General features: G+C 47.6%; 1 protein-coding gene and 1 non-coding gene across 2 annotated transcripts; one reads left to right on the top strand and one right to left on the bottom strand.

Moving 5' to 3' along the window:
* Window positions 1-2,416: 2,416 nt before the first annotated feature.
* LOC139054849 (uncharacterized) lies at window positions 2,417-24,787 on the bottom strand. Its single transcript, XM_070532508.1, has 6 exons — window positions 24,501-24,787; window positions 16,118-16,179; window positions 15,043-15,199; window positions 11,591-11,704; window positions 10,105-10,464; window positions 2,417-2,700 (listed from the first exon to the last, which is right to left on the bottom strand). Exons 1-6 carry the CDS (start codon window positions 24,742-24,744, stop codon window positions 2,504-2,506), a joined length of 1,134 nt encoding a protein of 377 aa, XP_070388609.1. The 5' UTR covers window positions 24,745-24,787; the 3' UTR covers window positions 2,417-2,503.
* On the top strand, window positions 15,770-15,842 carry TRNAL-CAA (transfer RNA leucine (anticodon CAA)). The gene has a single exon. It is a non-coding gene; the product is annotated as a tRNA-Leu (tRNA).
* Window positions 24,788-25,233: the final 446 nt, after the last annotated feature.

The raw sequence follows: 25,233 nt of genomic DNA, 5'->3' as shown, positions 1-25,233 counted from the left end.
AGAGCCAGATCGATTCTCTTTCAAAGAACACCCTTATTCGGGAGGAAGACTTTGTGAGATTGCTAAGGGGCACCGTCACAACAGAGTGAGCCAGGCCCAAACGGGTGAGGAACGAATTGTAGAGGGAGAGAATGGGGATCGTAACACAGCGCTTGTAGCTCAGTGTCTTCCACCTGTGCCAGAGCTAGACGTTCCCATTCCACAGTTGATGTAAAAGTGCCGAGGGGGTATTGCGGGAGAGAGCATCAGCTGCCTCGTTTTCGGTGCCTTTGATGTGCCGGATATCCGAAGCGAACTCCGATATATATGCCAGTTAACGAAGTTAACGAAGTTAACGGGCGATGTGCTTGGAAGCATTTCTACGAGAGACATGCACCAGCGGCTTACGATTCGTTAGAACATAAAATGGCTGGCCCTCTAAGAAGTGCCGGAAGTGCTCGATGGTGCAGTAGATAGCGAGAAGTTCGCGGACAAAGACGTAGTAGCGAGTCTCCGCAGGTTGGAGTTTCCGAGAGAAGCCCAGTGGACGCCACTTGGAGTCGATTTGGTGCTGGGGAACAGCGCCGACGACCACACTGGAGGTGTCCACCATGGTGAGAGTTGGCTCTTCAGTTCTCGGGTGTATGAGAAGCACCGAATCGGCAACAGCTTGTTCAGCAGCCTTGAACGCACCTTGAGCTTCGGGAGACCCGCAAATCGCAGATGAGGAGCCCGTAGTCGTGCGAAAAAGGTCAGTCAATTGACGCAGAAACTCAGTGCAGTGGGAAATAATGCGCCGAGAGAAATTAACTAAGCCCAGGAACTCACGCAGCTGGCGTATTGTAGTGGGTGCTGGGAAGTCTTGTCCGGGCTGGACGTGGTAAAGCAACGGAAGAATTCCCAGCGCCGAGATGTTGTGAACCATGGACTGGAGCTCGGAAGACGCACAGACGCATTTCTGGAGCTTGACGACCAGGACAAATTGCTGAAGGCGTTGAAATAGTTCCCGGAGGTGACGCTCATGATCTTGTGGATTGAGGCTCGTGACGAAGATGTCGTCGATGTAAGCAAATACAGCCGGGAGTCCGCGCGTTACCTGGGCAATCAATCTTTGGAACGTTTGAGCTGCTTTGCGTAGCCCAAACGGCATGCACACATATTCAAACAGGCTGGACAGTGTCGTAATGCCCGTCTTCGGTATATCGGCATACTGAACAAAAATTTGGTGATCGGCCTTGATAAGGTCCACTTCACTAATGAGTGCGCATCCTTAAACGTGGCCTGTGGTATCTCGAATGTGTGGAAGCGTTCGTGGTGGGCTATCGTGGATCGTGTTAGCATTGAACGTCAGGTAGTCACCGCACGTAGTCCAGTTACCCGGTTCTTTCTTGGGCACCAGATAGAGGGGAGGGGGGGCAACTGCTGAAAGAAGGGCGAATAATACCCAGAATGTGCTCGAATTACCGTTTAGCAATAGCCAGATGCTCACCGAAGAAGTAGCGCGGATGAGCTGCGCCAGGTGGACCACGCGTGACAATGTCGTGTGTTACGCTATGCTTGGGTGGCTGATTTAAATTGTAGGGCCTCGTCACATGAGATGTGAGCAGGTACGGGAGGCGCGCGCTCTCTGACGCCATGGTGCTGTCCAAAATATTCTGCTTTGGTAGCTGGTCATCGCTGCACCCACAGGTGCAGCGATGACATTCGTTACCTCGTGAGCAATCTCAGGAGACAGGTTGGAGAGTAAGTGGCGATACCGACAAGTGTCCTAGGTGATGTGGTATACACCGAAGGAGGCTTGGCCCTGGGTGAAACAAACCTGTGGGTCCTTGCGCCTGAACATGGGCAGGCGAAGCTGTAGAGCTGCGACGTAAAATCGCGTGCAGTATCACTTGCAACACCTTTGTTCCTGGTTGAAGGCGCTCCAGGTCTGCGCGGAGGCTGTGACATGCGAAATAGCGGTTTAAAAAATACCACTAAGTGAAGATGTGTTTTGGTCTGGGACTTACCCTGTGTATGCGCAGCCATACAGTCTTGGAGCCCCTTCGACCACGGGCACCGGTGCAGCAGGTCATATGTAACGTGACTGTAGCTGTGGGCGCGAGGTAGCGTCATGTCGAAGGTTGCCTGAGGGCGGTAGGTTTCTGGGGTCGGTCATCTCGCAGCCCGTAGTCACCAAATGTTGCAAACCGAGAGGTTGCAGCGGAGCGCCAGTATTAGAGGACCAGCGTAGCAGGCTCTTAGATCGGAATAGCGCGTGCAGCCCAACTTTATTTTCATCATCTTTATGGATAGCTGACGGAGAGCGCTGACATTGAACGTCTGCGTGTAGTGGCGTCGGTTGGCGCTCCGAGCACTCTATTTCACAGCAGGAGAAGTATAACATTATGCTTTCGTATAGAAAACTAGCATCCAAACAATTAGTGAAAGTCATCTATACTGTCACAGCATTTCTTTTACATAAAAAAGGTTTAGAGAGTTTTAGAGCCCCTCTTTTACAAAGCTTGGCGTTACAGCCGTCTTCTCACGTGGTGGTTAATGTTTCTAAAATTCCTATGGAAACCCACAGGGGCCAAATACTGTCCATATATTTTGTGGCGGACGACGGCGAGAAGCTGGGAACCACTCCTTCGTATGGGGACGCGTAGTCCTCGTATGCAAACTTGGCGTTTCCTCCGAAGTCCTTCTCCAACGTGCTTTTCACATTATTCGCGATGATTTCTGAAAATAAGAAATGGCTAAATTTCAGAAACAAGGGAACCATATCTAATGCGATAGCATTATAGGCACACCTCGACCATTTGTAGGCATCCCTCTGGTGTAAGATATGGGCCGACCCCGAAGGCAGTGCATTCTAACACAGCGTCTCAAGCACTAGCTGTCACGAGGTAAGAATGAGAGAAACTGGCAAGTCGCGCGCACACGAGACGTTTCAAAGAGCGGTTTTGGCACAAGTGAAGCACGCGTGCGAACGTGGCCTGATGGTTGCAACATTTGTCTGCTGTGTTGGAAGACAGAGGTTCGAGAGCACCACTGCGGTTACGGATTTCATCATGGCTTAATAGAGTGGTGATTTGACGAGTTGGAACAGTGAAGTCATAATGTCACAAATAGTACTGTGTCCTCGTTACATTGTTGGCATTCTTGTCACTTGTTTTCCGCAGAGCGCTGACCCCCATTATGACACCTTTCCAGGGCTCTAGGCGCGAGCCATCCACTTTGTAGATAACAGAAGACTCCAGGTGTGTTGAACGTACTCGAGCGTGTCACAATATACACAAAATGTCGAGTTTGTAAGAGATAAGAGGTAAAAAAATGGCTCTGATAAATGAGTGTGTGGAAGGACGTGCGCAGCCTTCGAGACGTCTACGTCACGTCGAAACGTTCCAAGTATTAAGTATGCCGCCTCATACCTTGACAATTACCAGTAGCCAAATTCAGTTCTTTTTCGTGCAGCAAGAAGCGCCTCGTCATTATCCCTTAATGGTACCGCACCAGCTTTGGGCCGCATTAGCAGTATACAAGCGCGGTGCGAAGGGTCATATGGTAACGATTGCGTCTGCAATCTATTATATTGATTTCCTGGGCAAAAACATCGCTAAGCTCAAGCAAAAGGCCGCGTGCGCTCTTCTCGTGGGAGCTATTTTCTCTTCCTGAAGAAATAGCGTCAGGTTTTCAGCGCACCTGCATGAGTGCGTGATGCTTGCAACAAACCATTAGCCAGCAGGAGGGCGAAGTTGGAAATTCCCGTTAAACGCAAAGCGCGCACATCCGTCTCCAAAATCTCGTGGATCCTAAGCACCAATGTGGAAAGACAGGAGAAGGATGCCGCTTCATGGCGCTGATCGAGATAGCGAATGAATGAAAACTTTATTAATGTTAACAGGTGCCGCTGGGTTGGAGAGCCTGCAGTCCAGGGCTCCGCAATGAGGCAATGAAAACAGTGAGCCTACTGCTGCCTGGCAGACTCTGCTGCGATAGGGGTAGTTCGCTGAACTGTGGTTGCTGGCGGTGACCCTGTCATTGCTAGGAACGGCGCATGTCGCAACGCGCAGTTTGCACAGTTTTTGGTAGCCACACTATGTTGGGATTTGCAACATGATAGGCATTGAAGTTGCCGGACTAACACGACTGCTAATACAGATAAAGGTACTGCGAAGGGTCAGGGCCTACAAAAGAAATAAACGCACGCCATAAAACTAGACCATATTTATATTTATGAAACTGTAAGAGGAGAATGGGCAACAGAGATATCGCCATTATAAACGGAGATATCGCCATTATATTTATTATAGCATATTTCGCAGGCAAAGAAGCAAAAGCCGAGATATTTAGCCGTTCCCAACTGGATCAAGTCGATAATCATGGCATGTACTTAAAGGTCATAACCGTCCCGCTATATTCAACATGGTTGTCATCATCACTAATATCAACTACAAAGTCGCAATTCCCTATGATTGTTGCAGCCGGTTTTCACAGCAAAAAAGTCGTGTCTAATCGGATTGGGCGCAACTAACGAATAGTTCTGTACATTCTTGAATGTATGCCATTGCACGGGGACTATTTGGAATGTACGGCGTCATACACGTTAAAATAGCAGAAGGACTCGCTGCATGATTAAGTTGCAATTTAAACGACCAACAACTGTGCTCACCGCTATCACTATAACAGTCCTTTTGCTTTTGAAAACTTCATTGTGCCAAAAAAAGGCAAGGTAAACCTCACTTCATTTTGCGTTAAAAATTACTCGGCTAAGCGCGTCAGCATACCTTTATTGACGCGAAGGAAAGCAGCCTTTCAAAATTTTGACGAATATTAGATCGACCCATCCTTAACATTGCTCTTTCAGAAGTACTTATATAACCGCGTTTACGTGAATCAGACAGTAGAATGAGACTGTCCCTCGATGCGATATGGCAGTGTTCACATGGTCCGCGTGAGCCGACTTACCTGTCTTAGTCGACACTCTCAGTGCATTAATTAGCATACATCTTCCTAGTGTATTGCCGCCGTATATATGAAGATGCGACAGAAATTCGATGCGATGCGCCATTCATAGAAGCGAGGCTCGCGACTTTCGTTTCCCTCTTTGATTTGTTATTTACTTTCTGTCACACTTTTGTGGGGGTCTTATACATAAGACGTGCGCATGTGCACTGTGAACGATGCCGTGTGCTTTTTTAATTTCCCATTGCGTAAAAAATTATGCTTGGCTCTGCTATCGCAAACACCAGAGACCAACGGAGCTGGGGGAAGGGCAGTAAAGTAATGCAGAACCGCACACAAGGCACACGAGCGCCGGCAACACGTCCCTACGGCGTCCGCCAAAGGCGTCTACTACGGCGTCCATGATTCGCGTCGGAACGCCGCAGTAGATGCCGCGGTTGTCTCCACTCTGTATGGAGCGCCGGGCGAGGAGGACATCGGCGCACCCTAGCCAACGCCACCTCTAGGTGGCTTTGCCCTAGCTGCCACCGGACATGGTCCCTCTACCTTCGCCTGACCCCCGTGCCTCGCGCCGAACAGAAGAGGGCACGTATCTGGGCCGTGTTCCTCGCTCGCGTGGGCCCCGCTCCTTGTCCCCCTCTAGGCTCCACCCACCCTCGCCGTGTCACGATGCTGGGCGATGCTATTTTTGTACTCTGCTTTCACTGTCTCTCAGCTCTCTCTCCGCCAGTTCGGCAAAGCTGCAGACGTCAAAAGACACCCAGGGAGGTCCCAATAGCTCCACTGCAAAATTCCAGCGCGATTTCGTGCCAACTGCAGTCACAATCGAAGCCATTGTTACCACGTCTAGGTAGTCGATTTAAAGCAGCTACTAGCTAATAATTTACTTTAGGTAGGATCATGCACATACTAAACTTCAGCCGAGCAGCAGTGAAGTCACGTCTTTTTAACAGAAATGCTAAGCACCCCTTTCGTAATATCTGTACCCAACTAAACGATGCAATACCTAAACGCTAAAAGATGCATTACCGTTCCCGTTATGACCATGAAACGAAGTGCTAAAGGTAGTCGTTTGTAAAACCGTTAATAAGAATGCCAATGCATTCCGTCAAACGTTCTAACGAGTGATACCTAGAAAGCTTTCCTGGTCCTTCCTAATTATTTTCAATTTCACAATTTAATAAGGTTCTCCAAAATAAATACATAAGAAGTTCTTTCGTGAATCATCAGCAGCAGCAGCCTTCTTTATGTCTACTGCAGGAGGAAGGCCTCTCCCTGCTATCTCCAATTACTTTTGTCCTGCGCCAACTGGTTCTAACTAGCACCCGCGTATTTCCTAAATTCATCGCCTCACCTAGTCTTTTGCCGTCCTCGACTACGCTTCTCGTCACTTGGTACCTGCTACAAAGGTCTCCCTAAAAGAGAGAATACGGCGTAGAGCTGTGCACGGGCCACAATTCTGAGCCCGCGCCCGGCCCGGGCCCTACACTACCACAGGTGGCCCGGTCCGGCCCGACGCTAAATAAGCCTGAGTTCGCCGCGCCCGGCGCGGCCCGACCTGCAATTAGGTGACGCCGACACAAAAAGAAACAATATCAGGAAAATCAGTTTATTTAAATGACCTTATAATGTTGAACTCTTGCATTCCGTATGACAAAAACGTGAATATATACAGATTTACCTTATGCGAAAGCATACTTTCGCCTAAGGTACGCAGTCGGGATCAGAGAGGCCGACCGGTCCGTCCGAGACAGAAAGCCTGGCCCGGGCCCGGACCAAGCCCGAGTAAGAGAATGTCCAAATGGCCTGAGCCCGGCCCGCGGGCCGGGCCGGGTCCGAGCTTTCGGGCCGGCCCGAGCCCGTGAACCGCTCTAATACAGGGTAGGATTTCTCATTCATAAGGACGTAACGGGCAACATTGTTGAATTCTAAAGCATTAATGAGGGGTCGCAGTCGTAGTAGCAAAGGTGAATAGGAGATACAGATTAAAGGTACAGCACCAGCCTACGCTCCAAACTCCAGTCATGACGATCTAGAAAAAGAACACTTTCATGAAGGTGTTGAATTACCAATGAGAAAGGTGCGAAATCAGTATACTGTAGTCATGGGCCACTTCAGAAAGCAGACAGAAAGCAGGCTGGAGAACAAACAATTGGCAACTACAGCATCGATTTTAGCAACACTATAGCAGGGATGCAAATAGAATTCGCGGAGAGGAATAGACTCCGGATAATTTATAACTTCACCAGGAAGGGCAGTAACAGGAAGTGGACTTCGAAAGGCATTAATGAAGGAACACGAAGTGAAATAGATTTCATGCTCACTGCGGATCCCAGCAGAGTGCAGGATGTACAATTATTAGGTAGGGTAAAGGGCAGAGACCATGGGTTAGTGAGGTCTAGGATTTCTTTCAATTTGAACAGAGAAAGAGTAAAACTAGGAATGAAGAAACAGGACAACCTAAACGCAATAAAGACAAAAGCAGAAAATTCAGGCTGGTGCTTGCAAGCAAATGTGCAGCTTCAGAACATGAAAGTGTAGATAACTTGGAGGTAATAAAGCACGTCATAACAACGATAATTTCAGCAGCAGCAGTTGAAGTGGGAGCTAAGGCACCAAGGCCACCACTAGGTAAGCTCTCCCAAATAACAAAGGACCTGATAAAGAAACGAAATGGGATGAAAGTGTCAGGCTCAAGAGATAAGATAGAATTCGCGGAACTGTCAAAACTGATCAACTAAAAGAATGTAAGGGATATTCAAAATTATGGCGTGGGGAAAATTGAGGAAGCAGTCAAAAATGGCTGCAGCATGAAATCAGTGAGAAGAAAGCTTGGCGTAGGACAAGGCAAGATGTATGCAGTGACAAATAAGCAAGGTAATGACGTCAACAATTTCGATGATGTAGTAAAAGCAGCACAAGAATTGTATACTGGCCTATACAGTACCCAGAGTAGCAACGCTACCTTTATGAGAAGTAGTCATAAATAGCATATAGAGGCTCCTTACACAGGGTGCCCCAACTATCACGCACCACCAATTAAAAATATGCAAGTTCCACATAGCTGGACAGAACCAAGGTAATGTTTGCTGTCGCTTCGAGCTATTCAGATTATATTTTTTGCATTCCGCCTAATTAGACTTTATTATTTATTAATTAATCAACTTCGCCAATTTTATGTTTAGATTAAGTGTCAACGATAAAATTCCAGAGCACATAAACAACTCCCGATGCAGCTTTCTGTTGCTATGTTTAAATATGTTCTGTTGTTCTGTTGCATGTGTTTAAATCTTGGTGCATGATAGTTGAAAACCCTGTATAACTAGCGATGAAGTTGGAATGACCTTGCAAGACATGGCCTGGAGAAAAGCGGCAGAAGAATATGTAATAACAGTTGCTGTGATCAAATATAAAGCAGATATTATGCTTCAAAAGCTTGCGGCCCTTTATAAGCAATGCCTCACGACTTCAAGTGCACCAGAGGACTGAAACACTGCCGACATTATACTAATTCATAAGAAGGGAGACGTTAAAAAATGGAAGAATTATAGGCCCACTAGCTTGCTTTTTGTGTTGTAGAAAATATTCACCAAGGCAATTTCTAATAAAATCAGGGCAACAATTGACTTCAATCAATCAAGGGAATAGGCTGGCTTCGGGAAGTGATGTTCTGCTATGTATCACATCCATATCATCAATAAGTAACTGAGAAATCTGCGGAGTACAATCTACCTCTATGTATGACTTTCGTAGATTATAAAGAGACATTTGATTCCATAGAGATATCAGCAGTCATGGAGGCGCTACGTAAGCAAGGAGTACAGGAGGCATATGTGAATATATTGAGAAATATCTACAAACATTTCACAGCTTCCTTGGTCCTCTACAAGAAAAATAGAAAATTACCTATCAAGAAAAGGGTCAGGCAAGGAGACACTATCTCTCCAATGCCACGCACTCAATGCTTAGAAGTAGTATTGAAGCAATTAGACTGGAAAGGCTTATGAGTGCGGATCAACGGCGAATATCTCAGAAACCTTCGGTTTGCAGATGGCATTTTCCTGCTCAGCAACACCGGGGCCGAATTACAACAAATAATTGAGGACCTTAACAGAGAAAGTGCAAAAGTAGGGTTGAACATTAATACGCACAAGACGAAGGCAATGCTGAATAGCCTGGCAAGTGAACGAGAATTCAGTATCGCCAGTCAGCCTCTAGAGTATGTACAGGAGTACACATATCTAGGTAGAGTACTCACAGGCGACCGTGACCACGGGAAGGAATTTAAAGAAGCACAAAATGAGCCGGAGTGCGTACGGCAAACATAACCAAATCGGTACTGGGAGCTTATTGCTGTAGTTTCAATGAAGAGTGTACAAACATTGCATTCTACCGGTGCTAACATACGGGGCAGAAATTTGGAAGTTAAAAAAGAAAGTCGAGAATGAGTTAAGGACTACGCAAAGAGGGATGGAAGGAAAAACGTTAGACGTAACATTAGGAGACAGAGGAAGAGAGCGGTGTGTATTAGAGAGCAAACAGGGTTAGCCGATACTCTAGTTGACATTAAGAGAAAGAAACCGAGCTCGGTCGACCATGTAATGCGCAGAGTAGACAACCGGTGAACCAGCACAGTTACAGAATGGGTGCCGAGAGAAGAAAAGAGAAGTCGAGGACGGCAGGAAATTAGGTGGGGTGGGGTGATGATGTTAGGAAATCGCTAATTAGGAAGCTGGAATCAGCGAGTGCAAAACGGGTAATAGCGGATGGCTGGGAGAGGCCTTCGTCATGCATTGAATATAACAATACGATGATGATTATGATCATCCGGGACGGGCCCAGTTTACTGCTTCACTACCTTCAAGATAGGCCGACTTTACTCGGGGCGAATATGACCGAACAAACGCGCCAAACACCGAGACGGAAGGCAAAGAATATTCTGATTTATAAAGAAATCATAATAATCAAGACCTACATCTGTTGGAGTGAGCATATTTAGGTACCACTTGTGGATTTGCAGGATAATTTATTAGAGAACTAAGCCGGCTGCTTAACCTAATCTAACCTAAATTCCCACCTGAAAGAGGAGCGCAAAGTGCTATACTGTATGACCCGATTTGTTATACGAGTGCTGTCCTGATTGCGAGCTTTAAAAATCCCCTTCTGTGAAATAAATACCTCGCTCATCGCCTGACAGTTGACTGGCAGTTGACTTGGTAGAAACGTTACGCATCAGTATCATCTGGCCGAGGAGCTTGCTTCCGCTGACGATCTTCGGTAGCTCGTACTTAGGAAGCACGCGAAGTGTTTTGTTCAGAAGACCCGAACCAAAGTGAATCCAACTGTTCCCGGCGAAAGACGTTGCCGTAGACGCCGACTCGCTGTAGCCAGTGGCCTTCAATAGCGGCTGCTCTGACTCGCCCTTGCTGTCGGCTAAAGGCGACGACTCTCGAGCAGCGACTTCGGCCTTCGCTGGGGAGGCGGCAGCGGCAACGGCTTGTTGGTATAGAGTCAGGTCGATCTCATCGTCCACACCATCTGTGAGCAACATTACACGAAAAAAACTCACATTTTTGCCCGACAGGCAAAGCATTGATAGTGTTAGCAAAGTATTAGACAATTATGTAAAGATGCGTAGTTTTAGGCCGCATAAATTACAGTAAGCATTCGCTTACTAACTAAATTAACGAACATGGTGCCACGCGCGCACAAACATGAACACACGTTGCTCGATAACCACGTGCGCACACTGTCACAACTCTGGCGTGATGAGCAGTGCCGGCAGCCGGGAAAGAACGCTTTGTGTTACCGCTGGCTTTCCCGTTAGATAATGAGAGCTCCAACATTACGTTCGCATGAAGCCGTCACTCATCTTGTCTCGCTCTCACTCCTTGCATCCTCTACAAATGACATCCAACATACGGCGTCCGGGCCACGTATACGCTCACCCAATCGGACAGCAATGCGCAGCCGCGACAAAGCTAGAAGAATGCCAGCGCGCGCTTCTTTCATAGCGCATGCTCTATCACGTGACCTCCTATATTGCGCGCGAGGGAACGAGGCGCGCGTCAAGCCGCCGTCCTTCTCTGTTAACCCTCTCGCGTTTACCCCTGCATTCTCAGCATACGGCGGGTGGGCTGCTCATTCTTATCGTACTCAGTCTGTTTACTGGACATCACGGAGACAGCACAATTTGCCTGACTTGTCCACACAAGTGCTATCGCAATAAAAAGCATAGTAGGCGAAGTAGAGCCCGAGTAAGACACAGGTGACGGTGACACACTCACTACGGCGTTGTGCTGCTGACCACGCGATCGCGAGTTTGATTTCTGGCCTGCGGTGACCGCATTTCTAACTAGGCTGTACAAAGGACTCTGGTATCGAGCAATGCTTGCACCAGCAGAGAGACAATTATTCTGGAATGATCCGAAACAGCGTGTGTTGTAGCTGCTGTGAAGTTATAAGACAGAATCAATTAATCAGTCAGTCAACCAAGAAGAGGCTTAATTACGTTGGCAGTGAAATATCGCAACATACTTCTTATTATCTTCGCTATCCCGCATTGCCAACAACTGAAAGAAACCCTGCTAATAAAATCACTCGGAGTCGAACAGGAGAACTGGCCTACCTACTACAATGATACAGAGGTACTTTACAAGCTCACCCATTGTGTATGCTTCCAAATCGTTGTCTGCCTGCATCGGGACTACGTCGTGCCAAGATGGTGGTGGTGGCCTGTACGCCCCCTGGAGGCCTTCGTTGTACCAGTACAGGCTGGCTGCGAGGAGGGCACAAATTGGTCGTCGAATATGAGACTGCACCACAGCATTCCGGAGAAGTGTATTAAGCAAGAAATGATTTTAGCTTCCGTTATCGGCGGCCTTCAAATGACCTTGAGCCAAAAGCCAGAGCCGTTATCCAGGCACTCAAATGAAAACATCAGGGAAAGTTCAAACCAGTCAAAACTTAACAAAATACGGTCTCTGGTCCCAACCCTTCGTATAGGACCTGATTACATACGTTAGTTGCTGCCCAAATTACAAAAAATATTGCTTCCGAGTTCTTCCTCATGTTTGTTCACAGTGTCACTCAAGCTGTAACATCTAGCACGCTGAAGTTTCATTTGTCATTTACAACAGCGACGTTCAAAAGGCAGATACAGGGCACTATACACTTAATTGTGAGCTTTTCGCTCTGACACAGGCTTGCTTGTGCTCTTTTGAACGCCAGCCATCCGTGAGTTCCGCGGCGCGACTTCTTGCGTCGCCTCGCGAGATGGCGCAATGCTGCGTGATGCCTCCTTCAGGCGATTTTTTTTATTCTACCTGGGCAGTGCGCTCTGTTTCCCTGGCGCCTTTTGCGGCCTGTCGTGCCGCCTTCAGTCGGTTTTTTTTTTTCTTCTCGCTAGGCATCGTTCATATGTACCATTGCACGGTATGGCGCGGTGTGCTGTGGGGGGGTGTGCCGTTGCGTACACGCGCTGTACTAATTGTAAGATTGTGGCTAGTATCATCACCAACCAATCTGCTTTGCCGGTCGCCATTTCATGCTTACATCTACTATCGATTACAGAATAGCCACCAATTTTTTTATACTGGTAAATGACGTTTTCCGCAAAGTGCAAAGGCTTTGCGACACACTATTCAACTGCTTTCATTGTCGCGTTTCTTGAAAGCCTCATTTCTCGCAATATGCGAGAGAACGCGGTGTTATGTCGTTCAGAAAGTGATTTGCGCGCTCCGGTAACGAAACTCGCGGCGATGATGCGCTTTTCAACGTAGATTGTCATGTAAAATGGAACCAGCGCAAAGAAGTCATTTGAGTTGTTTGCTTTCCGCGCAACTAGCCCAACAGCAAACACTGTTGCAAATTGTCATAATTATTCACCTCAATCGAGAATACGTTTATGCGATATTTCAAGAAACAACGCCGCTGCACAATTAAAAAAAACGTATTTTCTCACTCGCTTTCATAGTTCCTGCGATGACGCGTTAGTAGCTCTGCAATACCGAGAATACAGAGTTTATAATGAAACTAATGGGAAGTTAGACGTGTACATAGAAAACATTTTACAGTTTTATTCAAAAAGAGGTTAGCACATTTTAATTTCTGTTTTAAGAGAGCGAGAATAAGCTTCTATTACAGGTACGGTTCAGTAGCTGAAACAAACTGGGGCGAGAGTGGTCCGAGTCGCTCGAGATTTGAATTTCTAATCTGCCTTGATCGGCAGCCTGCCCCACTCGATAAGACCACCTTGCCGCACGAAACCCCAGCGATACCGCAGCGCCGGTACGTCAATGTGACGTCACAGGTTCAAACGTGTTTGTTCAGCAATGAAAGTTCTGTAAACGTGCTAAGCTCATTCTTTTACTCTTTTAGAATGCCGTGTATCAGAATCTCTATCAATAACAAATAACTAGGCCCTAGCAGACGCCGTCAAAATCATTGATGTCACACGATGAGCTGGTGCGCGAACTTCGAGGTGGCGTCGCCACCAGTCTTTCATTTTTGCATTTTTTTCCGGCCTATCAAGCCTTCTTTCGTTTTGAAGTGATATTTTCTTGTTATCGTACAAGGGTGAATTACTAATATAACCCGATTTGATTTCTCTTTGAAGGCCCTTTAAGAAATGTGTGTATCTCAAATCTCATAGACAGCAACGACGATGAGATGCTCTGAGGAAGTTAACTGCAAAAAAAGAAAGGCCATCAGGCAGGTACGATGAGTTGTGCCATGTCCACTGTAGCTCAGTTGCAATAAACTATTTCTGATGCGAAAACATGAAATGACCCATTGAGCGAAAAGGCCGGCCTCTGGAGCACCTCATTGGCTACGACACCGCGTCACGAGCGCCCTTCAACGGAGCACAGCGGGCCAAACGGAACGCCTGCTGCCGTACTAGCGCACCAGGTGTTGCATCGGGGAAGAGAGCATCGCCGCGACGCCACATCATCAGCGTGCCGTAATTTTCTAACCCCCCCCCCCCTCCTGGGCTAAGCTGGTGCGTGCACCTGCGGGCCGGCCTTGCTAACCGCTGTTACTTTCTCGGTCTCATTCACGCAGGACATAGGTGGCATGCGGCAGTGGCACCTCAGGCTGCTGCCGCTGGTGCTGGTGCTGCTTGCTGGCTCGGACAGCGCGTACCGCTATGGAGTCGGAAGCATCTACATCGCCCGTGGGCGCAACATCGGCAGTAGGGAAATGTGGCTGTCTACGCCAGTACACCGCAGACGAAGTAAGGGAGCGGAAGAACGCAGCAAAATGAGCGAAGAGGCAGGCAGTGGACCAACTGAATGAGAATGAAGACATCGTGGCCACCGAAGAAGAAATCATCAGCGCGACTCTCCCCATAGACATTAGCGAACAAACTGCGTGAAAATAAATCCACTTACTTTTTCAGCAATATCGTCCAAATAATACTAGTCTACAGCCAACATGCTAACGTAGAAACTGTAAAAAAAGTAAACCGCATCAATTTAATCGCAGAACACGAGAGCACACTCCGCCGCAAAACTTCAAAACATTACTCGCAGAGCAGAACTCGAAGGACCGCTCAGAGGCGTTTAACTGGACATAAATGCTTTCGCATTCACAACTCATATGAACTGCGAGGTGCCCTCAGAAGCTTTTTAAGTATGAACTTATCGCCCTTACTATCTCCTCTGTCTATTATCATAAAAAAGCCGCCAAGCCAACAGCACCCTAGTTATCATTTTCTAACGTATGAAAATGACAGTGCATCCAAGGCATTGTCTTCTTTTTATGGCCGGAAACAGTAGGCGCGCGTAACGATCAAGAGTGCTCTAGAATCGGATAAATGTAGTAAACCTTACTAGAGCAAAGAATATTTTTGAAATCGTTCGACCATCAACCGTGAAAAGCACATTAATTTTACACTTGTTTTTCGACCGCGTTTATTGATCCTTACAACAGCCCGTATTGCATAAAAGAACTCTGTATTTTTTTATGTAATAACATGCATATTCCACACAATATGGTATGACTTGGGAGAATTTGATAGCGATCAAGTTTGTCTGTTACACATAAGCATTGTGTTGAAGGTTCCACGTGAGTGATTCTCGGTCGAGCGCACAACAGAACTACACCGTGGCTCACACAGGACTCTGGTGCCGTAGAGGTCCCGGTCACAGACGCAGCGCAGCCTCGCACCGCTGGCGCTGTAGCAGTCGTGCAGGAAGCAGTGCATCAGCCAGCACCGGCCCGGATAAACATCGCATCGGTCACCTGCGAAGCCGAACAGGCACCGGCAGCCCTGCACAAACATTCAACGGGTCATGTAACCCCGCTGTGCCTTTCCTCACCCGTGTCTGCCCGGGATTATCCATGCTTTTCAATTCAGTTGGCATTCTTAGCCTACTTCAAAATTTTTTTATTATCTATCTATCTATCTATCTATCTATCTATCTATCTATCTATCTATCTATCTATCTATCTATCTATCTATCTATCTATCTATCTATCTATCTATCTATCTATCTATCTGTCTGTCTGTCTGTCTGTCTGTCTGTCTGTCTGTCTGTCTGTCTGTCTGTCTGTCTGTCTGTCTGTCTGTCTGTCTGTCTGTCTGTCTGTCTGTCTGTCTGTCTGTCTGTCTGTCTGTCTATCTATCTATCTATCTATCTATCTATCTATCTATCTATCTATCTATATGTGGGGTTATTGACCAGTTGCCTTCCCCCAAAAAGATCAAGTTCTCGTGACGCCTGCGGCAAGAAGGACGTTCCACGTCCGCCGCCAAGGTCTGTAAGTGGCGGCGCTGGCTAACACTCCCAGTGTTCTACTAGGACACATAAATACCGAAGAAAGTGGATGGGAAAACAGCGCCGTGATAGCTCAATTGGTAGAGCATCGCACGCAAAATGCGAAGGTTGTGGGTTCGGTTCCCACCTGCGGCAAGTTGTTTTTTCATCCACTTCAATTTCCATTAATTTATTGTTTCATTCTTTCATTTATTAAGCATAAGTAATTTCCCTTATGTTGTCCTTGATGTCAGTGTTTGTTGGCTTCTTGTGATATGACTAATAAAAATCTGGCCCCTCGGTTAACACCCTTTCTTCTAGCCTACAACAGTATTCTTATCCCAGCCAAGCTTGCTCTTTTTTTCTTAATGACGTGAAACTAATCTTCGCTCTTCTAATCATGCGCTGCTTCATTTTCGATATTTTCTTACGTCGGAGTAGCAGTTGCCAACGCCGCAGAACCGTGTGTGCCTCCCCTTCTTGCAGATTGGATCTGGGAAAAAAGGAAAGCAGATTTAGTTTGTTAGTCATACGACCTAAGGAGGTACAGCGAAATGGGCCTGCATAACTGTGGCGCAGGGAGGACTCATCATGCCATAGAGTGCTCGTCTGGAGTTGTAACGCTGACTAGCTGAACCCCTACTAGACCGTGCTGAGGATTTCACGGGGATCACCTCAAAGCGCGTCTTCTTCTCTTAACAATTGCCGATATTACGCATAATTATTCACTGTACCCACCGATACCATCTGTACCAATGTACCCACTGGTACAAAGCGGTACCAATGCTAGCTTGGCAGCATTGCTAGCATTCGTGCCAGTGCTAGTACTCACCGTTACCAATGCTACCTACTTGGCGTTTCATTTTTAAGTTTCTACTTGTGCGCGAAGCAAACCGAGAGAGTAGTTCCTAAATTGTGGACCAGAAAGTTTAAACGAAGAATTCGCCTTCACACACGTAAAGAAAAGATTAAATTCTCGAATGCGATAACTGAAGCTTTATACACTACGTGAGCCTTGGAGATAACATTTAAATCTTTCTATATTCTATTTCGGCCGCCATGTACCCACAAACTATATTACCCCTTTATATAAACTACTAGATCATATATTGTGGTCACACATAATCGGTTTAATTCTCCCCATTGATTAAATTCCACAAAGAAGCCGCTCGCACATAGAATTCATTCCATAGTCGCCACCTTTCTTTGTCGTTTTTGGTGGTCTTACTATATGTATTTCTCTATCATTTACTTTAAAATACATGTACTGACACCTTCTTATTCCTCATGTGTAACCGTGTTTTCATTTTACACATTTTGCCCACATGTCCTCCTTAATTCTAAGTATACGGGCTTTGCAACTCATTGTAACTTCCGCTTGCACGTATCCGCCCCAATTATGGTAGATCCACTTTGGTGTTTTTCCTCAGTAATATTCTGGAATAGGTAAAACACGTATATGAAGTCTAGGACTTTTGAAAAAAACATTTAAAGAATGCATTTCCGAACTACAATTAATTCCATCTACATATGAACATCAGCTTGGATTGCGTTATTTACCTGTTGTGTTTTGATGCAGTTATTATGTATTTTTTGTCATGTAAGCTCTCTTTCGTTTCATTTGTTGACGGTGAATAATTTGTCCCACGTTCAATAAATCTTTGTACCTCCTTCTATATATGCACAACTATTTGGTATTTCTAGTACAACGGAACGACCTTATAGCGAAGTTCTAAAACATAATTATATGTGTCGTTCATTATACAGGTCACTCCGTTGTAAAGGTCGCGCCCCACACCACTCAGAAAAGAACACGGACAGAATTACTCCTCGCTGTGCAGGTCAATTCGTTACAGAGGCATTCGTTGTAGATTCGATCGACTGTATATGCAATAGATTTGAATTCTGTCCGAGTTTCAGCGACAAACAGAGACTTCGGGTAAAGGAGGCAAAGGGGATGTTTCAGCAACTTAAGCAACATAATGCTCGCTAGTAGCGTCTCAGCGTCTAATTTTGAGCAGAATACGCCGATGCCATTCTTTTCTCAGTCAGGTTCACTACCAAACTCTCAACATTGCCAAAATTTAATTGCTATGTCTGGCATAGACGCTAATTGACATTTTATCTTGCAGTAATTGGTGACGGCCTTTGAGTCCAGCAAGTTTTAGAGTGCACCAGACAAGGATGTGCTGTTAAGCAGCAGACGCTGTAGAACCTCGGTGAACCTGGCAAAGCACAGCTGATTGAATAATAGACAAGTTAGTTGAAATGTCAGGCCAAATTCACACCGCGCGTAAGAGCTTGGTGTGATATACCGCACTATGGAGGACGAAAAATATGAGCCTGCTTTGATGGCTGAGATTTCATTGCGGCAAGGTATTTGCCTTCAGGTCAATACTTTCGCCGTTGCGGCCTGGCGTTACCAGAAAGGCAGTATATCCCCGTCATGCAACACCATCACGCACGACAGACCGATATCGCGCATTGGATAAGCGCACTCTGGAACACCCATTCTACAGTTTCGGTTTGTTCAGTGTGATCCCACCATAGAGGTGCTTCGTAATCGTTGTTAAGGAACGCTGTGCTTGTGTGTGTGTGTGTGTGTGTGTGTGTGAGAGAGAGAGAGCTAACCAGTTCTTGCAATGGGGACCAGCTCCAGCTAGTAGAGCGGGTGACACCACAAGCACTAACGAGCAGGGTCCTGGACTGGGAACACCCACCAGCCTCTATTTCTGGTACCAGCCTTTATTTCTGGCATTCTGGTGAATTACTGGGTTTCAATAAAAGTTTATTCCTGTTTTCCTGAGAGATTAAAGATCCGTTGGGGAAACCGAAGCTCGACGACATTGGCGAATAGTGAAGGCACTCCCCAGAACACTGTTAAAGGGCCCCTCGCCATGTTTGGCCATGTTAAATGGACAAGCACAGCGTGTACTTCACGCGCTGACGATCGTGGATGTATGGATGGATGTTATGAGCGTACCCTTTGGAACGGGGCAGTGGGTTGCGCCACCAAGCTCTTGCTATTATACTGTCCAATGTCCTACCTAGGTTAAACAAGCAAAAGGAAAAAACACTGTAACTCCCACAAACCAATTTTCTTATCCCCTATTCCAAACTTTGATTTTGTACGTTTCCCTTTTTTGTCATTTCTCTACTTTACTTCCACCAATCCTCCAATCGCCTCTTACTAATCCCTACTGCGGACATGTTTACTTTTCCACTGCTCTCGCTGAACCCAAGGGCGTGTCTGCAAGGCTGCGCGCCCCCTGCGGCAACAGCCTGAAATTTCAAACCAAAAACTGCGCAACCTTTTTCTCGAGAAAGCTGCGCTATAGCCAGAGAGTCAAGTCACACGCACAAATACAATGACATAAAACGCACCCCAAGCTACGTCACTCGCTATGAAATGGGACATCAGTAAATCCTCCTATGCGGAAGGGGGCAACGGCGCCACTGGAAATACGCTGCACAGCAAAAAAGGAAGAAGGAAAAAAATTCGCAGTTCCGCCCGAAAGGCGAAGCGCCGATTGCGATTGCAAATTAGTACATAGTTGTATGAAGTGAGGATAGTAGCCTATCAGCCACGTAAACTTGTAAGCATTCACTTACTTGCTGAATTAAAAAATGATAGAATATGTAAGCGTCGGTCAACGAGGACCTAGAAAGGAACAGACACACAGAGACAGCGCTGTCTCTGTGTGTCCGCTTCTTTCTACGTCCTTGTTCAGTCGTGTTTACACAATTTATCATGGATTCAAACCAACTAGCCCGTCAACGTTTTTTAACTAGATTAACCAGCACGGTGTCACGCGCGCACAGGTAGGCATGAAGACATCTCGCTTGATGAGTGCGGAAACTCGCTTTGAAAGTTAGTGAGAAATTGTGAGGAATCGTGAGCAATCACGGCAGCAGCAAGCGAATTGCCGTTCATGAATGTCTTGCTTCAGCGCGAACGAAACATCGAAAGCACAGCGCATACGAAGCTACCGGTACTACGCGCACTCTGCAAACATCGCAGATGGCTTTGAAGATTAGGCCCGCGCGGGCGTGCACTTTAACTACGTCGCACATCGCTTTGAAGAACAGGAGTGCCGGCAACACGTCCCTACGGCGTCTGCCAAAGCGTCTACTACGGCATCCACGAGTCGCCGGCACTATAAGGGCAGTCTTCCGACCAAGAGGAGGCCTCGCTTTGAACGGAGCCATGGCGCAGCCACTCATGAAAGCTCTGCGAGTCACCGCCGCTGACCGTGACCTAGGAGAGTTTCGCCTCCGGATTCACCCGAGGAATAACACCTTCACGGTCGCTACACCTTACGAGTCAACGGCCCTTCATTTCGTCCAAATCAAGGAGGTGGTCCTTCAAGAAACCAGTTACCCCATCGCCGCCTACATCGCACCGCCGCCCGCTGCTGCGCTCGGAGTCATCTCGCAAGCCTACTGGGCGGAAACACCGGAAGAGATGCTACAAGACGTCCAGACTCGCAACGCGGAAGCTGATATCATCGCAGCCCGCAGAATGGGTAGGACCCTTTCCATATTGATCACATTTGCGCGTGGCCCAGTCCCTCACACCATATGCTACAGGAGTGTAGTGCATATATGCACGACGTACAAGGGAAGTCCAGACGCGTGCACAAACTGACGTCGACCGGGCCACAGATACGACGTGTGCCCCCACCCCAAGAGTGGTCTCTGCCCGCGGTGCGGGGACAAGCATGAGCCGCAAGATGTTCCCTCTTGCATCCCGATCTGCATTCTCTGTAGGGGGCAGCACCTCACGGGCACCGGCTCGTGCAAGGCAAGAAATGCCGCCACCAAACGACTTAGCCCACCGCCCCAGAAGACAAAGTTCCCTACCAAGAAGGACTTTCCCCCGCTTAGCACGACCCTCCCGTCTACCTCTACATGGGCTTCCAAGGTTGCCAAGACGAACATCATGACCTCCCAGGACTCGGACGTGAAGGCTCTGCGGGATGAGGTGCGGCAGCTCAAGGCAGCCATCTCTACCTCCACCCCTGCTCTACCCCCCACTCCACCATCCACATCTTCTTCATCCACCCCATCCGACCAACCTCCTCAGAAAAAGAGGAGGCCTGATGAGAGCCCAGTCCAACCTATAGACCTGGAAGCCAAATTTCAGTACCTCGCCCAAAACCTAGAATCCAAGATCACAGAGCGCATTACTTCGCAGGTCACTGCACAGTGTGAGACTATGATTGAAGCTACCATTACCGGTATAATAGATAGGGTCATATCTAGCATCATGGCCAAGGTTGTGGAGCGTTTAGCTCACCTTATGCATGGACTCTCAGCGGCCGCTCCTCCCGCAGTCCCACCTTCTGCACTCCTCCTTCGCCCCGCCACCCTTCAACATGGCTCCTCCGAGGCACCATAATTCCTTACAAATTATTCAATGGAATTGCAGGGGCTTTCGGCGAAAGCGTGACCCTCTGCAGCAGATTATCACCAATTCTTTGTCCCCACCAGACATTATCGCTATCCAGTATGCGAATGTTTGCAGGCAACTGCCAGGATACGCTGTTATCCCCTCTGACTCCACTGATCTTCCTCTGTGGTTACATACGTCTGTAACACCTTGCATTACGCGGAGCACAACGTTACCTCCCGTATTGCTCACACCTTCATGGAAATTTTACCCCACACACCTGCACAATCTCCCCTGTTCATGCTTAACTGCTATCTTCTCCCAGGACAGCCGATTCACCTACTTGCTCCACTCCTCAAATCCGTAACCCAAATGGCCGGATCAAAACCCCTACTGGTTGCCGGTGACTTTAACTGCGCTCACGTGGACTGGGGCTATACTACAGAGGCACAGTTTTATAGAAGTATACGCTATTACCTCACCTGACCATCGTTAATGATTTTAGCCTACCTACGCGGGTTGGTAACAGTGTTACTGCCGATACTAGCCCAGACCTCACGCTTGGTAGAAACTTGGCTCACCTACAGTGGGAAAGAACGCAAGCCACACTAGGCAGCGACCACCACCTTATTCGCATAGCGGCGAACTATCGCCGACCTCAGCGCAAATTTACCGCTAGGCACACTCATTGGGATCAGCTCCGTAAATTTAGGTAAGCGCAGCCAGCACAGGGCCCCTTCGACCTAGACACCTGGACTACTCAGTTGCAGAAAGACATTCGCCAACATACCCAAACGCTCGATACTACCCCAGACACCCACGTTATCGACAGTAAGCTCGCGCACCTTCTTGAAGCTCAAGAGAACATAACGAGAAGGTGGAGAACTCAAAAGCACAACAGGAAACTCAAACTCAAACTCACCCAGCTTCAATCCCAAATAGAACACCATAGTGCCACTCTTTGCAAAGCTAACTGGGATCAGGTGTGTGACGGCCTCCGAGGCAACCTCTCCACAACCCGCGTTTGGCACCTGTTACGCTATATGCTCGATCCCATGCAATCTAAAACTCAGACGCGTCTTAGCATTCGCCACCTAACTCATAACCATCGGCAGGACACCGACGCCTTCCTCGCGCAGGTGAAATGCATCTATACCACCCCAGGTCCTCCTTGCAAACATGCCGAGTACACGGGCTCACTCCAACCACAGCTTGACGCTCCTATTACAGAATCTGAATGTCGCGCAGCCCTATAGAAATTGCGCAATACCACACCCGGGCAAAAATCAAATTACGAATTCTGCCATCCGAAATCTTGATCATGTCTCCATATCTCACCTCGTTACCTACTTTAACGAGTGCTGGGAGGCAGGCACCCTCCCTGCCTCCTGGAAGCATGGAAAAATTATATTTATCGCAAAAACCCACAAGCCCATCACACTCGAGAACATCCACCCCATTTCTCTTACATCTTGTCTCGGCAAGACCTTTCAGCACGTAATCCTTGCCCGACTGACAACGTACATGGAAGAAAATCACCTTTTCCCCCACAGTATGGTGGGCTTTCGTGCGCATCTATCTGCGCAGGATGCCCTACTTCAAATTACGCACGATGTGCTTGATGATACCATCCCGCGTCCACCCGCCATGGTTGCTCAGTGGCTATGGTGTTGGGCTGCTGAGCACGATCGGTCGCGGGATCGAATCCTGGCCACGGCGGCCGCATTTCGATGGGGGCGAAATGTGAAAACACCCGTGTATTTAGATTTAGGTGCACGTTAAAGAAACCCAGCTGGTCGAAATTTCCGGAGTCCTCCACTACGGCGTGCCTCATAATCAGAAAGTGGTTTTGGCACGTAAAACCCCATAACTAACTAACCATCCCGCATCTTACTGAAGCCATCCTGGTGGTCGACCTCATTAAGGCATTTGACAGAATTCGACGCGCAGCCATCTTACGGGAACTGCAGGAACTACAGGTAAGACCTACAACTACGTTCGTGCCTTCCTCTCTGCCCGCACTGCCTCCTTGCACATTGATCAGCTCAGCACACCCTCTTATACGCTCGGTGAATTTGGAGCCCCGCAAGGCGCGGTCCTCTCCCCCCTTCTATTTAACATTGCTCCCACCCCCTTAGCCCAGAAGCTCAATCTCATCCCCCACCTAAAACATACTCTGTACGCTCCTGATATTACCGCATGGATTACTCATGGCTCAGACAGGGAAATTGAGGAAACTCTACAATTAGCAGTCGACACGATCTCCGCTCACGTATCATCTATCGGACCCGAATATTCCCCCTCTAAGTCAGCGCTCCTCCTAATTAGACCAAAATTTGCCGCTAACTCACCCATTTAAATCACATTACAAGGATCCCCCATCCCCATCACTCCAACCCTGCGCATCCTTGGCCTTCAGCAGCACATTCCAAGTGGCACATACCTACTTACCCAAGATGGCGTCACATACGTTCATTGAAATGCGGCACGCGCCTATTCGCACATAAACAGTGACCCAAATTAGCATCAAACAAGTTAACTGAAGACAAGCACAGACCCAACCTACCCTGTCCCGCATCTACATTGACTCAGGTCGGCGTGCAGGAGTTTCGTTGACGTATGTGTACGTGTATACACACGCTCAGTGCCCAAATTGATCTGATGGTTTGGTTAGAATCCGTTACCGCAGCACAGCAGCCCGATGCGCTAACCACTCGACCCCGGACGACCTAGTGACCAAGGCCACCAGGAAAACGGTGTGATACAGAGATACTACCGTAGACAGGCTGATAGCCAATGGGAAATACATGAAATACCGTAAGAATACGAACGCAATAAAAGACGCCAAGCCTACTGCTGGGTCTACTACTGTAGTGTATGTGCTGGCATCTGTAGGTTAACTTCGCTGCTGATAGCACAGGACGTAAATTTGTAAGGACATCCTGACTTACCGTAGCAACAGTGGCAACGGGGCACTTCTCTGTTGCGTCAACCAGATATTGACAACTGTGTTATAGGTTCGATAAGCTTCGAGTCCTTCTACGCATGTGTCACGATTTCACATCAGAAAGCGTATTTTTGTCGAAAGCTTTTACTACACCTTGAATAGAAAAAAACGTTGTTTTTATGAGCGAGTCGAGCACACGAACTAACAGCACAAGAGTGAGCTTTCGGCAACCTGACAATGTCGCGCTGGTAATGAGAGCAAAAACATTATAGCAAACGAAAACTGCAGATGCTTATTGAGCAATTGATTATTAAATTGATCGATTAAGCAATTGAATTAATGAGTTATATAGGAACAAAAGTTACGTCATCGACCTGCTGACCAGCAAGAAAAGCGCATGCTCCTTTCATAAGCCTCCTTTCCTTTCGCTCGCATTACGGTGTTACTGAGGGCGCACGGCGGCCCATCTACTCACCATGGCGAACGCGCCGGAGCCGTCTATGAAACTGCAGGAGCCGTTCGGGAGTTAGGGCCACAAGGGGACGCGTGGAGCCGCGGCTCTCCAGGCACGTCAGGGCGCGGCGCACAGAGTTCAGAGCCAGTGCGTCGGGTGTAGGCTCGCTACCCATGGCCTGGGGGTAGGCCGCGAACAAGGATGCTGAAGCGAGCAGCATCAGTGATTCAAGAATCATATGCGCTCTAGAAACACGTCCCACCATTGACTCTTCCTTCTTCTTTCTCGTCTTCTCCCCTCGTAGAATATGGGGAAAGAAACCCCGATCGGGCGTCATCACTACTGGACTGCTCAAGCCGCGCACTCCGAGACAGCGTTGCCAACTGTGAGGCAATAAAAACACGAGCAGTGTTTTTTAATGCCTGAGCATTAGGAGTGTCGAAATGGAAAAAGAGCATGTATGCGAAGTGTAGGACGCCGTTCACACGAAAGAGAGGATATTAGAGAGCTTGGAAGAGCCTGGATATATACATATGTATACTAGGTGCTTCAGCGAAGACTTTCAAAAATATTTAAGGTTGCCAGCGGCAGATATCACAATTCTAGTTCATGAGCTGGTCTACTCGAAGCGGCGAACAATACTTGCGCAAAAAGCAGCTGCCAAATAGACTAATTAATAAAAATTCGCTATTAAGTTATTCATTATTTACATTATAGCCCATATTGCGATTTATAAACTAACGCCATGGAGTTC

Source organism: Dermacentor albipictus, chromosome 1 (assembly GCF_038994185.2).
Source record: "Dermacentor albipictus isolate Rhodes 1998 colony chromosome 1, USDA_Dalb.pri_finalv2, whole genome shotgun sequence".
Classification (NCBI taxonomy): Eukaryota; Metazoa; Arthropoda; class Arachnida; order Ixodida; family Ixodidae; genus Dermacentor; species Dermacentor albipictus.
Note: the sequence above shows the minus strand (reverse complement) of the source record. Positions and strands in the feature narration are given on the sequence as shown.